Raw genomic sequence first — 17397 nt, 5'->3', positions numbered from 1 at the left:
GTTACCTGTGGAGGAGACATAACGATTAGAATAAAATATCTTACCTTAGCATCTACTGAGTTACCTGTGGAGGAGACTTAATGTTTAGGATAAAATATCCTACCTTAGCATCTACTGAGTTACCTGTGGAGGAGACTTAAGGTTTAGGATAAGATATCCTACCTTAGCATCTACTGAGTTACCTGTGGAGGAGACTTAAAGATTAGGACAAAATATCCTACCTTAGCATCTGCTGAGTTACCGGTTAGGTAGTCAAGGAAACCCTTCATCATCCAGCTAGCATTACACTCTCCTGGATGTACCCGAGATGTGATCACGACGGCTTTCTTATGCTGAAATAAAATTATGTCATTTATTTGTAAGCCTTGAGCACTGAAGGGTCTCTAAGGAAATAACCTCTATTCAAATGTAATGGGGGATTTTAACAAGAGATCCCAGAGGGATCTTGGTGCCCACCATTGTATGTTCTATGTTAGTCAAATGAATGATAGATTTCTTTTCTGTTCTTTTCTCTTCTTTCTCTCCTCATTCTAGTTGCATTATCATTCAAACAATCAGATAAAAATATGGACAAAGTCGTTACCGTTCATTTGATGTGTGTGGAATATATTTGAAGCATTTGTCAAGAAAGTGCAAAATGAAATTTGATATGTTAATCTTGAAAATTGCAATATAAAACTTCAGGATTCACAAATCATTATTGTAACGATATAAGTTTCAGAGTCAGAAATAATTAGTTACAAAGCATTGTTAACAGATTGGTGGACAACCACAAGGGGTTAACCCCATTGAAATGCTATTTGTCAAATTGACATGCTCTGTCATTCAGGAATAGACTGGTACTGCAAAGCTCCTTTTAGTAAATCTTAAGAAATAGCGATAACAAACTTCAACTGTTTTCCAATCAGCCTCAAAATCTGTATGGCACACCATCTGATGATGATGGGCTAAAAATGCAACCTCTAAGATTGGTACCAGATGATAGCTGGTAGCAATGGTGTCCTCATGTCTCAGATGGTGCATAATTTTGTGTTGACCCTAAAGACAGTGAATAGACTGAAATGTTTGTGATATCTCCATCATTATTAACTTATACAGTAACACTACTTTTATAATCTGTCAACCAACCTTGATGTCTTCTGGGTTCTGTGAAGGTGAGGTTATGGTGAGCACGTAGACTAGGTTTCCGGCGAGTGTCCGACATAGCACTCTCTGTTTACAGATTTTGGACTTTACCGGATCATTGGATATATCTAGTAGATAATCCTACAAGGAGAAAATTAAATTATTATAATTTTCCTAAAATTTATATCTATATTGCAACCTAACATAAAGTCAATTCTTTTGATTCATTCCATACAATAATTCAATTACAATTAATGTAGTAGTATATTAAGATATTGTGCTGAACTGTGCTGACACTTACTTGAAGGTCTGTATAAGTGTATGGGAAGCAATGAGCAAAGTACACTGTGTCGTGGTCGTGTGGGAATTCCACCGTCCATGTTAGGGAGTAAAATGGCTTCTCTCCCTTGGAAGTCTCATATCTACAACAAAGATATCTCATCTTTAATGAGTTTTATGAACGGACATGTTTGACAAAACATTCTTTTGAAATTATGAAATATCTTGATTTGGATGAACAATATATACATGAGGACATTACGTGCACATGAAGCAACAGAACTTTCTTGAATCATTTAAAAATTTGTCTACAATAGATAAAGGGGTCTTTTAAGTAGATTTTTGTTTTCATCTTCTGCATATATCTAGAAATACCACTACGCCCATTTCATTCATGCATATTTAGCACAGAATTCTTGTTTGTATTAATTTCTCAGTACTTACTTGATGTTATTCCTGTAGTACTTGATGTCACTGCCGGACCGTATCCAGCCGACCTTCTTCGTCTGAGCCTCCTTCTCGCTGTACATCAATGGCTTCATACCATAGTTATACAGGCTGTCAGACTTGATGAAATTGACGATGGTGAAGCGATATTTAACATTGGCACGAGTATTTGATACCCTGAAGTAATACCACTGTATATGTTTGTTGGTATAGAGATCGTAACGTAGCCACATTTCGTAGTCGTTTGTGCCTTCGCTGTAAGATATAAGACAAATGATACTAAACTGAACAAGGATAAAATAGCTCTTCTGGAACACCTGACTCCGAATTCTCAATTTTTGGTTTTGTATTCTATTCTTTTGCTTTTACTATGCTCATATTTCATTGAATTTTGGTTTTGAATACAACTTTGTAATTAAATTTGTATTCATCATTTTTGGGATGAGACTAAGATTTATTTTTATTTCAAGTAGATCATGTTAGGTACTTGGTTCATTATTAAAACATTACTTTATATCTGTATGTATAACAATTTTCAATATTTGAGAAGCTGTTTTGGATTTTTTCTTATGTTTTTTTTACTGAATGCTGGAAGCCCCTATCTTCCAGTCCAATTCTTCATTTCTGTTATAGTGATCTTAAAATATTAAGACATACAGTGTCATGTATTTAATTTAATGAAGTAAATTCCAATTCTACTGTATCTGACCATTTATATAGTAAATATATACATACACTTGGCAGGCCTTGGCTAGGTTTCCACTCTCAAACCGTGACTCAAATATTAATGTGGTATTCTCCTCTGTATTTATCTTGGGAGCACACTGTGAGGGACCCGACCTACAACCTCTCACCCTTGACCTCACAAACTGAAATGATATAAAATCAAACTTTGAAATTATGATTGCTTCAGTGTATCCCTGCACCTACAGACATTCTAAAGAGTAAATCTTGGTCATCTTTTTATTTAAAGAGAATATATAACACACATTATAGTAAAAGAATTAAACTAATTAATGCTTCTGAAATGCAAAATGATGAATAACAGTCACTGAAAAAAAGTTCAAACCATATATCTCACACAGATATTTCCTGGGTAATGTAGTGAGGTGGAGCCTTGTCATCCTCTTCTAAATCATACACAGTATCAAAGTCATCATCTTTTAAATTATAAGTACACCATAGTCTGATGTCTACTTACAAATTATACCTTATTTTTGACATAGAATTAGTCTATCCCCAGTTTTGATGGATGCTGTGTAGCTGGACGCAGAGGTATAACAAGGTGTAGCTGGACACAGAGGTATACCAAGGTGTAGCTGGACACAGAGGTATACCAAGGTGTAGCTGGACACAGAGGTATACCAAGGTGTAGCTGGACACAGAGGTATACCAAGGTGTAGCTGCATGGACACAGAGGTATACCAAGGTGTAGCTGGACACAGAGGTATACCAAGGTGTAGCTGGACACAGAGGTATACCAAGGTGTAGCTGGACACAGAGGTATACCAAGGTGTAGCTGGACACAGAGGTATACCAAGGTGTAGCTGGACACAGAGGTATACCAAGGTGTAGCTGGACACAGAGGAACAGGTATACCAAGGTGTAGCTGGACACAGAGGTATACCAAGGTGTAGCTGGACACAGAGGTATACCAAGGTGTAGCTGGACACAGAGGTATACCAAGGTGTAGCTGGACACAGAGGTATACCAAGGTGTAGCTGGACACAGAGGTATACCAAGGTGTAGCTGGACACAGAGGTATACCAAGGTGTAGCTGGACACAGAGGTATACCAAGGTGTAGCTGGACACAGAGGTATACCAAGGTGTAGCTGGACACAGAGGTATACCAAGGTGTAGCTGGACACAGAGGTATACCAAGGTGTAGCTGGACACAGAGGTATACCAAGGTGTAGCTGGACACAGAGGTATACCAAGGTGTAGCTGGACACAGAGGTATACCAAGGTGTAGCTGGACACAGAGGTATACCAAGGTGTAGCTGGACACAGAGGTATACCAAGGTGTAGCTGGACACAGAGGTATACCAAGGTGTAGCTGGACACAGAGGTATACCAAGGTGTAGCTGGACACAGAGGTATACCAAGGTGTAGCTGGACACAGAGGTATACCAAGGTGTAGCTGGACACAGAGGTATACCAAGGTGTAGCTGGACACAGAGGTATACCAAGGTGTAGCTGGACACAGAGGTATACCAAGGTGTAGCTGGACACAGAGGTATACCAAGGTGTAGCTGGACACAGAGGTATACCAAGGTGTAGCTGGACACAGAGGTATACCAAGGTGTAGCTGGACACAGAGGTATACCAAGGTGTAGCTGGACACAGAGGTATACCAAGGTGTAGCTGGACACAGAGGTATACCAAGGTGTAGCTGGACACAGAGGTATACCAAGGTGTAGCTGGACACAGAGGTATACCAAGGTGTAGCTGGACACAGAGGTATACCAAGGTGTAGCTGGACACAGAGGTATACCAAGGTGTAGCTGGACACAGAGGTATACCAAGGTGTAGCTGGACACAGAGGTATACCAAGGTGTAGCTGGTCGCAACCAAGGTGTAGCTGGACACAGAGGTATACCAAGGTGTAGCTGGACACAGAGGTATACCAAGGTGTAGCTGGACACAGAGGTATACCAAGGTGTAGCTGGACACAGAGGTATACCAAGGTGTAGCGGGACACAGAGGTATACCAAGGTGTAGCTGGACACAGAGGTATACCAAGGTGTAGCTGGACACAGAGGTATACCAAGGTGTAGCTGGACACAGAGGTATACCAAGGTGTAGCTGGACACAGAGGTATACCAAGGTGTAGCTGGACACAGAGGTATACCAAGGTGTATCTGGACACAGAGGTATACCAAGGTGTAGCTGGACACAGAGGTATACCAAGGTGTAGCTGGACACAGAGGTATACCAAGGTGTAGCTGGACACAGAGGTATACCAAGGTGTAGCTGGACACAGAGGTATACCAAGGTGTAGCTGGACACAGAGGTATACCAAGGTGTAGCTGGACACAGAGGTATACCAAGGTGTAGCTGGACACAGAGGTATACCAAGGTGTAGCTGGACACAGAGGTATACCAAGGTGTAGCTGGAGACAGAGGTATACCTAGGTGTAGCTGGACACAGAGGTATACCAAGGTGTAGCTGGACACAGAGGTGTACCAAGGTGTAGCTGGACACAAAGGTATACCAAGGTGTATCTGGACACAGAGGTATACCAAGGTGTAGCTGGACACAGAGGTATACCAAGGTGTAGCTGGACACAGAGGTATACCAAGGTGTAGCTGGACACAGAGGTATACCAAGACATAATTGGCAAAAGACTAACGGAGTCCATACAATGTAAATACATGTTAAAACTTTAAGTTGATAAAAGATATAGTGCAGTATCAGTTAAGTAAATTTGATACACCCCACTACTGTGACAAATGAATCACTCATGTGGAAAAATGAAAAAGAAAAAAAACCAGAAAGAAATAAACAAAATACCTGGTACATAATCTTTTTGATATGGCAACTTTTGATACTTAATACTACAACCAACCACAATAAAGATAAGATCTTTACCGCTTTCCAGTTGTGGTTTTTTTTTGTTCAAAATTAAACATTTGGGAAAAAAACATCTTAAAATTAAAATTTCAAGCATTTGAGCATCAGACAAAATGTCAGGTTATTGTGCTGATAGAAACGTTTCAGTTTGCTGTGTGTAAATTATTTGTATACTTTATATATAAGCTGAATGTCTACAAAACCCTTTCCTCTAAAACTTACCATGATCTTCTTCTTTTTGTTCTAAATATCATCACAAAAGGAAATGCACTCAAATCAAGACATAATACTTCCAAACTTTCAAAGGTTACAGAAATATTCTGTACTTAACCTTCGACGTTTTAAACATCCTGGGTACTTATTTGGTTGAATATTGTATGTTGAAAGGTCAATGTTATATAATGTCATATTTGAAGTTGTATTTAAATTCAATATTTTCCTGTTTGGACTTTGACCAATGTACCTTTGATATCATTTCAAGGTCACTGGTGTGTTAAGCTGTTCTTCAAGTACCCTTGATATTCAACATAGGTGAAACTTGTCAAACTTATAGTAAATGATCAAGACACTCTGACTGTAAAATGTTTAAGCAATCATGGTAAACTGTTGTCTGGCCTGACAGTCCACCCTGGGTACTTACAAAGCTAGACCTGGGTTGGTCCCCTGACAGTCCACCCTCGGTACTTACAAAGCTAGACCTGGGCTGGCTCCCTGACAGTCCAATCTAGGTACTTACAAAGCTAGACCTGGGCTGGCCCCCTGACAGTCCATCCTGGGTACTTACAAAGCTAGACATTGGCTAGTCCCCTGACAGTCCACCCTGGGTACTTACAAAACTAGACCTAGGCTGATCCCCTGAAAGTCCACCCTGGGTACTTACAAAGCTAGACCTGGGCTGGCCCCCTAACAGTCCACCCTGGGTACTTACAAAGCTAGACCTGGCTGGCCCCCTGACAGTCCACCCTGGGTACTTACAAAGCTAGACCTGGGCTGGCCCCCTGACAGTCCACCCTGGGTACTTACAAAGCTAGACCTGGGTTGGTCCCCTGACAGTCCACCCTGAGTACTTACAAAGCTAGACCTAGGATGGCCCCCTGACAGTCCACCCTGGGTACTTACAAAGCTAGACCTGGGCTGGCCCCCTGACAGTCCACCCTGGGTACATACAAAGCTAGACCTAGGCTGGCCCCCTGACAGTCCACCCTGGGTACTTACAAAGCTAGACCTGGGCTGGTCCCCTGACAGTCCACCCTGGGTACTTACAAAGCTAGACCTGGGTTGGTCCCCTGACAGTCCACCCTGGGTACTTACAAAGCTAGACCTGGGCTGTTCCCCTGACAGTCCACCCTAGGTACTTACAAAGCTAGACCTGGGTTGTTCCCCTGACAGTCCACCCTGGGTACTTACAAAGCTAGACCTGGGTTGGTACATGTAGACTAGATTGGCACCACGTTCCTCGCCTCGCACCATCGGCATACGCTCCTGTCCATGCTGTTTATAAAACGGCTCCGGAGAAGGAGGAATGTACCTGATGTGTCTCACCTTCTCTTCCAGCACCTGGATTTCTGATGGCCTGAAAATATCAGAATCAATCTGTATATTCTAAATATCAGTAATAGAATATGTCATAATATTATTGCTGTGATTATACTTGCATTGAATTGTGATACCGTAAAACCTGCCTTAGCAGACACTTTCACAGGGTCCCAGGATATGGCCAATTATAACACAATTTCACCTGTGTGAAAAGATCACTTGGCTGTAGAGACCACTTTTCCCTTGGGTGGTCTTTATAGACAGGTTTGACTGGCCCTTTGATGGTCTTTATAGACAGGTTTGACTGTCCCTTGGGTGGTCTTTATAGACAGGTTTGACTGTCCCTTGGGAGGTCTTTATAGACAGGTTTGTCCCTTGGGTGGTCTTTATAGACAGGTTGGGTCCCTTTGGGTGGTCTTTATAGACAGGTTTGACTGTCCCTTGGGAGGTCTTTATAGACAGGTCTGACTGTCCCTTGGGTATGGTCTTTATAGACAGGTCTGACTGACCCTTGGGTGGTCTTTATAGACAGGTTTTTGACTGTCCCTTGGGTGGTCTTTATAGACAGGTTTGACATTATATTCCATGAAATCTAAACAACAAGTGTGACAACTGTGATCATATTTAACAGACATTTCTTTTATATTGTGCTGTATCCAATACACTCAAAAATGTTTACTCCTTGGTTACATGTGGACTGACCCATAAAGCATCAAGATAAAATAAGGAATACTTCATATCTAGCAACAATGGTACATGTTCACATTCACAAAATAACCAATAAATTATCATTGTATAATCATATAAAATGTCAGTTTTATGCGAATCACTTTATTACCATCTAGCTGACTGCTGTGGACCAAACTCCTTTGCCAGGGCATACAGATTCCTGGGCTCACGTAACTTTGGAACCTGTCAATAAAGCATTAAAGAATGAAGTGACCTTGAACTAAACCTATCACCCAATATAAAATGGACTCATCCTCTACAAAGGAAGGAAGAGTTCATTTGAGGCTGTATAGGTAGGTTTCTATAAACCGATAGCCAGAATGTAAGTGACACTGATCCAGTCAGGAATGTAGCCTTGCTTTGTTCTCAATTCATATCTACATCAAACAAACGCTAAATTCAACCATCTTAAGATGCAATGCATTCAGATGTACTATGACATCTGGCATCTAAAACTTTGGAACGTAAGTCTTCATGAACCTGACGTAACACTGAAGAATGCCTGACCAATAACCTATGACATAAAATTTCTCCTCATGTTCAAAGACACGAGAAGGATTACCCTACTTGAATGAAGGCTATTTATATGTTTAACTAAAAAATTACTGTGGTAATAACCGTAATTAAATATGCTGGGATTTCTTATTACACAAATGAATAGTAAACATTGCTCAAATCCTACAGATATTATCATTCAAATGAACTCACCATTCCACGGCCATCTTGGTAGCTGTACACGAGTTGTGTGGTCCGTAATAACTCTTCTTGTAGCTTGTTGTCTACAACAGACAAAGCAACAACAACATAAAACAAGCTTCATCAATAAAACAAAATATCTAATTTTAACTTCCAATTATAATCAGGAGATGGTATATTTATAAGTCTCTTTCCCTACATTCATCAGTTTCAGAGATAATTGGTTACACAAAATTTCTATTCTGTAAGGTGACATCTACCCACATCCTCTTCACAGACAGAAATGAGGTGCTAGTATAAATGGCAGACACTACCTGAAAATTCATCTGTAAGATAAATGGTGTCCTCCAACATCATGTGAATATATTGTACACACTGTACTAGCAGACTCCCTAGAATTGTGGTTTAAGTGAGTTGGACTGATGGGAGTATGAACTGTTGGACCAATTTGATCCTCAATTAGCCTACCCTCATTGTACAGCACAATACTATACATTTCCAGTGCAAAAACATCCAATAAATCTCAACAAGGAGGAAATTTGTGTTTATTTAGTAACTGTGGTATACATTTAATATGTGTTGTCCCAGCCAACCTTTACAGCCTTTTTACCACATCAAAGTGAGTGTGCTAACGACTGTACACAAAAACAGTTGACAATCAATATTCGTGACAATTAGTGCAATGTCTGTGATTGTGTGACTAATCAAGAAAAATCGAACTAACTTGGTCATGAAAACACATCTCAACTTTCATTAGACTTTTGGTAAGTTTTTTTTTTATTAGCCAATGTTTTTAATGAAAAAACAAGAAATTGAAAACAAAAATCACTGCATATATTCCTATTCTATTGCGGTTCCATTCATTACATTTCTTGTTAGTTGGCCTAACCGTTGTAGATGTATTGTACTAATGGAATACTTAATTTTCATAACATAACCTCAAAGCTTATATATAAGTTGTTAGGAGTACATTAATCAGTGGCAGAATACAAAGACAATTCGGTGGGGCGGAGGGCGGTTGCCTATTGTCAAACTTTTTCAACCCTTCTGGATCCATCACTGATCATGACCATATGGTAAAGATAAATTGTGATGAAAATTTTGAAGAGAAACTTAACTATTTTGATAATATTAGTCTAATCTAGGTGTATAAGTTATTATAGATATACATGAAAAAATAAAAATTAAAAAACATGCCCTTAATGTCATCGATTAGCCATTAGAGCTTCAGAATCTAGAAATTGTTGGTATTTTAGTATTGCTTTTATGTATCTTTTCCAATTAGCATACGCATAACTTACTTATACTTGCTTCCCTAGACTACAAAAACCATGGCGTCATAATTATTTTGCTCTTCAGGTTCTGCTTCTAGTTTCAGGAGTAATATATGATCTATTCAAATTTACTTTGATCATGGCAAACTGGCATCTTGACCAAGACCAACAATGAAATTTGCTCCAACAGAAAGGTGCTGTGACTATAGATATCTATTGCTGTATGCAATATCAAAGAATCAAAGAATGGTTTTTAGACCAAGATCAACATTTCACTGTAGCTAGCATTGTTCATAAAAGTGGTGTTGTGACAAAGATTAACATTGCATTGTAGGTAACTTAAACTAATGAATGGTGTTGTGAGTTGTGACCAAGATTTCTCTCTAGACTATCACCACATAATGGTGCTGTGGCCAAGATAAACATTTCACTGTAGACCATCACCACAGAATGGTGCCGTGACCAAGTTTAATATTTCACTGTAGACCATAAACATAAAAGGGTGCTGTGACAATTAAAGATTAACATTTCATAGCAGTTAGCATTGTTCATAACAGAATGGTGCTCTGACCAAGATTAACATTTTTTTGCAGAACAGTGCTTTTAGATAAGTGCAACAATTGTTCTATTGAGCAAGAAAAAATTGGTGAAATATATCTATCAAATGTTATTTCAAAATATCAATCCTTTGAACTAGCTTCAGCAAACACATTTAACATTGTATGAAATCAATCATTTTGATGCATTATACTTACAAAGAAACTTGTGTATGGTCAGAGCTACCATGGCCATAACAACCTTATTACCATTTGTTGGGTTAAAGTAGAGTAAACATTACGCTAATTTCCTGTCAATGATAAGATAGAGCCCTATTTCATAGGTTTTATTAATTAGTCTTCTCAGCTATCATTGTCTGGTATTGATGTTTCAGTCCATTCAATGAATAATCACATCATTTTATATCATGATTGGAAACAGTAATTAATATTGGTTTTAGATTAGTAATAGGCTGGTCACATCTCTTACCAGTCCTAGAATTGACAACATTGATCAATATTGGATCCTGCTTTCATCAAAGCATACAAAACATTCAAATATATTTATATTCATAGAAGTTTACCCATTTGAAGATGGTTATAACCTGTCTAGCATAAGCTAGCACAAAATTCTTCATCTTTGCAAATAAATACATTTGTAACATCAGTTTGTTCTGATATTTTCTAGCCCTGATCAAACAGACTACACTAGATACAGTTCAATAAAATCAGTGACACATTAGCTTTTCTCCAAATACTTTAAACACCTGTACATATGTAAACATACGAAGGAAAAGTCACGGAAGATTTTATTCTATTATACAATTATATATATCTAAATCAGAAGGTAAAACAACAGACTAGAATGTAGGTCTGCACTTCAATTAATATTGAAATGAATAACGAAAACAGAATTTTTTTTAAACCATTCTAGTTTACTTTCAATACAAATAATACTAAACTACACACTGGCTGTCAACCAAAATTGAAACAAAAACATTTAAAGATATCTGCCTCAAAAATTCTTCTTCTTACACCAGAATGTTGACCTTTCTATAGGTTTCAACCAAATTCTGTCTTCTAAGTGATATTACAAACACTTAAGTTAGGATTAAATAATATTAATTTCTAAGTAATAAAGATACCATTTTGAGGTTATGTATTGAAGATCAGAAAACCTCTGAAACTCAGTATTTCTTATCTAAGTTGTAGAACTGTTATTTTTAGTACATTTGTAGTTCTTATTTGCAATATACACTTCCCACAAAATCTTTCAAAAATCATCTGTAACTTTAGAATATTGATTTTCAAAAATAGCTTTAGTCTGCAAAATTGAAGAATATATTCCTTATGAGACAAATGTATTATTTATCTTTATTAATTTGTTGTACTCAAGTAAATTTCTAGCTTGACTACAGAAGGCAAATTGTGAACCTTTTATGTAGGAAAACTCTTCTCTGTAAACGCTGCTATTATCTGTAAAATAAATCTTGTTGGTTAGTGGTATTTTCATCAGATAAAGGGCAACTTAAATATTAATGGTCAAGCTAACCTACCAACTTACAACTTGAAGAAACAGTGATCGAGCTTTTTGCAGGCTCCAGTTAATATTTCGTGTTTGCATATGATGTACAGATAGATGCCATTCAGTAGATACACATGTTTATACAAGTAATTATTGGCAAAATTATGTCAAAGAGTTGGCACGGTACTCCATTTGTACAATACTAACCTAAATATAGAGCCTCAAATATCAGTATGTAGTTGAATTCAATCTTGCCTTGTTTTGATATTCAGCAAATACTATTGTAACAATAGCCTTTATACTATAGCCCATGTCACACAGGCCAGGCTTTGTGTTTTGACAACACTGTGGAATCCATTCAAAATCTATCCTGTATAGGCCAATATCCACTTTATCATATCCAATAAGTCAATATGTGATTATCCAAACTTGGAGACCTTCGAATAACTTGTCATCAAGCTAGGAGCGAACACACTATGTACATAGCTAGTATTACATACAGCCTTCACATTACACCTTAAGTTATCATTTGGCAGACAGAAACAAAGATTTACAGATCTAGCTTTCAGCACAACAGATGGCATCAGACACGATAAGGCTATAATCTCAAACAGCACAACAGATGGCATCACAACAGACAACAGATGGCATCAGACACGATAAGGCTATAATCTCTAACAGCACAACAGATGGCATCAGACACGATAAGGCTATGATCTCTAACAGCACAACAGATGGCATCAGACACGATAAGGCTATGATCTCTAACAGCACAACAGATGGCATCAGACACGATAAGGCTATAATCTCTTACAGCACAACAGATGGCATCAGACACGATAAGGCTATAATTTCTTACAGCACAACAGATGGCATCAGACACGATAAGGCTATGATCTCTAACAGCACAACAGATGGCATCAGACACGATAAGGCTATGATCTCTAACAGCACAACAGATGGCATCAGACATAATAAGGCTATGATCTCTAACAGCACAACAGATAGCATCAGACACGATAAGGCTATGATCTCTAACAGCACAACAGATGGCATCAGACACGATATGGCTATGATATCTAACAGCACAACAGATGGCATCAGACACGATAAAGCTATGATCTCTAACACGAAACAGATGGCATCAGACATAATAAGGCTATGATCTCTAACAGCACAACAGATGGCATCAGACACGATAAGGCTATGATCTCTAACAGCACAACAGATGGCATCAGACACGATATAGCTATGATCTCTAACAGCACAACAGATGGCATCAGACATAATAAGGCTATGATCTTTAACAGCACAACAGATGGCATCAGACACGATAAGGCTATGATCTCTAACAGCACAACAGATAGCATTAGACACAATATGGCTATGATCTCTAACAGCACAACAGATGGCATCAGACACGATAAGGCTATAATCTCTAACAGCACAACAGATGGCATCAGACACGATAAGGCTATAATCTCTTACAGCACAACAGATGGCATCAGACACGATAAGCTATAATCTCTAACAGCACAACAGATGGCATCAGACACGATAAGGCTATGATCTCTAACAGCACAAAAGATGGCATCAGACACGATAAGGCTATGATCTCTAACAGCACAACAGATGGCATCAACAAGATGATCTCTAACAGCACAACAGATGCATCAGACACGATATAGCTATGATCTCTAACAGCACAACAGATGGCATCAGACACGATAAGGCTATGATCTCTAACAGCACAACAGATGGCATCAGACATGATAAGGCTATGATCTCTAACAGCACAGCAGATGGCATCAGACACGATATAGCTATGATCTCTAACAGCACAACAGATGGCATCAGACACGATATAGCTATGATCTCTAACAGCACAACAGATGGCATCAGACATAATAAGGCTATAATCTTAACAGCACAACAGATGGCATCAGACACGATAAGGCTATGATCTCTAACAGCACAACAGATGGCATCAGACACGATAAGGCTATGATCTCTAACAGCACAACAGATGGCATCAGACACAATAAGGCTATGATCTCTAACAGCACAACAGATGGCATCAGACACGATAAGGCTATGATCTCTAACAGCACAACAGATGGCATCAGACACGATAGGCTATGATCTCTAACAGCACAACAGATGGCATCAGACACGATATGCTATATATCTCTAACACACAACAGATGGCATCAGACACGATAAGGCTATGATCTCTAACAGCACAACAGATGGCATCAGACACGATAAGGCTATGATCTCTAACAGCACAACAGATGGCATCAGACACGATAAGGCTATGATCTCTAACAGCACAACAGATGGCATCAGACACGATAAGCTATGATCTCTAACAGCACAACAGATGGCATCAGACACGATAAGGCTATGATCTCTAACAGCACAACAGATGGCATCAGACACGATAAGGCTATGATCTCTAACAGCACAACAGATGGCATCAGACACGATATAGGCTATGATCTCTAACAGCACAACAGATGGCATCAGACACATAAGGCTATGATCTCTAACAGCACAACAGATGGCATCAGACAGATAAGCTATGATCTCTAACAGCACAACAGATGGCATAGACATAATAAGCTATGATCTCTAACAGCACAACAGATGGCATCAGACATGATAAGGCTATGATCTCTAACAGCACAACAGATGGCATCAGACACGATAAGGCTATGATCTCTAACAGCACAACAGATGGCATCATACACGATATGGCTATGATCTCTAACAGCACAACAGATGGCATCAGACATATATAGCTATGATCTCTAACAGCACAACAGATGGCATCAGACACATAAGGCTATGATCTCTAACAGCACAACAGATGGCATCAGACACATATAAGGCTATGATCTCTAACAGCACAACAGATGGCATCAGACACGATATAGCTATGATCTCTAACAGCACAACAGATGGCATCAGACACGATATAGGCTATGATCTCTAACAGCACAACAGATGGCATCAGACACGATAAGGCTATGATCTCTAACAGCACAACAGATGGCATCAGACACGATATAGCTATGAATGATCTCTAACAGCACAACAGATGGCATCAGACACGATAAGGCTATGATCTCTAACAGCACAACAGATGGCATCAGACACGATATAGCTATGATCTCTAACAGCACAACAGATGGCATCAGACACGATAAGGCTATGATCTCTAACAGCACAACAAAGATGGCATCAGACATGATATAGCTATGATCTCTAACACGAAACAGATGGCATCAGACACAATAAGGCTATGATCTCTCAACAGCACAACAGATGGCATCAGACACGATAAGGCTATGATCTCTAACAGCACAACAGATGGCATCAGACACGATAAGGCTATGATCTCTAACAGCACAACAGATGGCATCAGACACGATATAGCTATGATCTCTAACAGCACAACAGATGGCATCAGACACGATAAGGCTATGATCTCTAACAGCACAACAGATGGCATCAGACACAATAAGGCTATGATCTCTAACAGCACAACAGATGGCATCAGACACGATAAGGCTATGATCTCTAACAGCACAACAGATGGCATCAGACACGATAAGGCTATGATCTCTAACAGCACAACAGATGGCATCAGACACAATAAGGCTATGATCTCTAACAGCACAACAGATGGCATCAGACACAATAAGGCTATGATCTCTAACAGCACAACAGATGGCATCAGACATCAGATCCTAATACACGATAAGGCTATGATCTCTAACAGCACAACAGATGGCATCAGACACGATAAGGCTATGATCTCTAACAGCACAACAGATGGCATCAGACACGATAAGGCTATGATCTCTAACAGCACAGCAGATGGCATCAGATACGATAAGGCTATGATCTCTAACAGCACAACAGATGGCATCAGACACGATATGGCTATGTTTTCTAACAGCACAACAGATGGCATCAGACACGATAAGGCTATGATCTCTTATGCTAATGGTTCTAATACAATGCATATGTTAGAGTAATATTGGCAGTAAAATATTTAAAGTCAAAGGAATATCAAAACCCCAATAATCAATATGATAATTTTCAGGAATATTGCTGACTCAAACCATACTAGCTAAAATAATTTTCTATACTTTACATAAAAAATGAAGAAGTAGAAATAAATCAATTTTTCATCTCAGGGAGTTTCTAATTGATTATTTCTTCTGAACACCTTAAAACCATTCAGGAATGTGTATCGCCTTAGTTAATATCAAAAATCTAAATCATTTTAAGTGTTCAAAACAAGGTCAAAAATAAGTTTCAGTCAAAAGCATTAAATTTAACATAAGTTTGATAATGCAAGACTCAGCAGGATCTGAACCTGTACTCAAAAACTAGCTTTAGAAAAAAAGTGATTGGTGCACTGTATTTAATCCTCTATTAGCATAGTAATAAAAGTCTTCCCCTATCAGTAACATTCTAAAGTGTAGGTCTGCAGGCAAATCATTGATAGGTCAAGGTCAATTATGAGTATATGTAGGTCAAGGTCAATTATGACTATATTTAACAATTTGGCAGGTGTGATTATATATAGGGTATAATGAGAGATAGTTATAGGAAACCGTACCAGTACCCAGAGCCAGTGTGACAGCAGAGACCTTGTCCGCAGATCAATGGCCATTTATACCAATATGAACATCAATGTTTTATGTCGGATAGTTTGCCATTTATGTAAAATCAATCTTAACTTGTGGACATGTAAAGACACCGACAAACAAAACCTGTCATTAAATAGTATGTGCATGGGATTCCCAATTATAAAATCATAAAGTCACAATAATGGAGCATTCATTTGGAATAGGAACCCCCTAACAGCTTGTCTGACAATCCACCCTGACACACTATATGGCTGGTGGCTGAATGTTCTACCATAGCCCAAACCTTCCATCAAAGGCAAAAACTTTCTAGTCTCTCACTGTTCACATATACATATACAAAAAGGTAATTGAATATTTTTTCTCTGAAAAAACCCCCATTCCAAATAAGCCTCCATTTTGCCAAGACAAAAATAACTTTTTAACTTGTTCTAAAATTTCATTAATATTTAGCAATATTGAACTATTAGCATTTCAAATAATTCTAACTGGTGAAATATCTCAACAATTATAGCAGTAAAAATAAAAAAAATGGTTTCTTTGGATCCTACGACATTTACACAATTTGAATCCGTTTTCAAAAGCCTACCATATAATTTATATATAAATATGACATAAGAGGTCGGGACCTATAGTGGCAGGTTAGTTGTTTAATTAAATATTGCGGCGTCCCTGTTATAACAATTGCTCGGTTTCTGTATGTAAACTAATATTGTACAACTGAATGGAAAACATCACAAAACGGCACTGTTAAACAATTCTTCTACAAAAAGCCTTGTGTAAACACTTAACGTTAGTTATTCAGTAGGAGATTCAGAAACATGAATACTTTCCCTGAGACAATGGGATCTTGTTTCCTGGGAGCCGTGTAAAGTTACTCACTGATAATAGAACTCTGTTATAGTGTGTTTAAACAACCGACAGAATTCCTGTATAGAATGCCTTGTTTAAAATATCATGGTCTTTCTTCCTATCCCCAACGTCTTGTCTACAAGTATGGACAAACAACAC

General features: G+C 38.6%; 1 protein-coding gene across 1 annotated transcript in view; it reads right to left on the bottom strand.

The window, feature by feature from the left end:
* LOC138328868 (uncharacterized) overlaps nucleotides 1-17397 on the bottom strand; it is a 124746-nt gene that overhangs the window by 59333 nt on the left and 48016 nt on the right. Inside the window, exons 3-10 of the mRNA XM_069275583.1 lie at nucleotides 8400-8470; nucleotides 7801-7874; nucleotides 6834-6999; nucleotides 2587-2720; nucleotides 1849-2106; nucleotides 1427-1547; nucleotides 1129-1266; nucleotides 222-332 (exon numbers count right to left, since the gene is read on the bottom strand). Coding sequence (XP_069131684.1) covers nucleotides 222-332; nucleotides 1129-1266; nucleotides 1427-1547; nucleotides 1849-2106; nucleotides 2587-2720; nucleotides 6834-6999; nucleotides 7801-7874; nucleotides 8400-8470 — 1073 coding nt within the window. The remainder of the gene's footprint in view (nucleotides 1-221; nucleotides 333-1128; nucleotides 1267-1426; nucleotides 1548-1848; nucleotides 2107-2586; nucleotides 2721-6833; nucleotides 7000-7800; nucleotides 7875-8399; nucleotides 8471-17397) is intronic.

The sequence above is a fragment of the Argopecten irradians genome, chromosome 8 (assembly GCF_041381155.1).
Source record: "Argopecten irradians isolate NY chromosome 8, Ai_NY, whole genome shotgun sequence".
NCBI classification, from domain to species: Eukaryota; Metazoa; Mollusca; class Bivalvia; order Pectinida; family Pectinidae; genus Argopecten; species Argopecten irradians.
The sequence above is the reverse complement of the archived record's forward strand: the minus strand, read 5'-3'. Positions and strand labels throughout refer to the sequence as shown.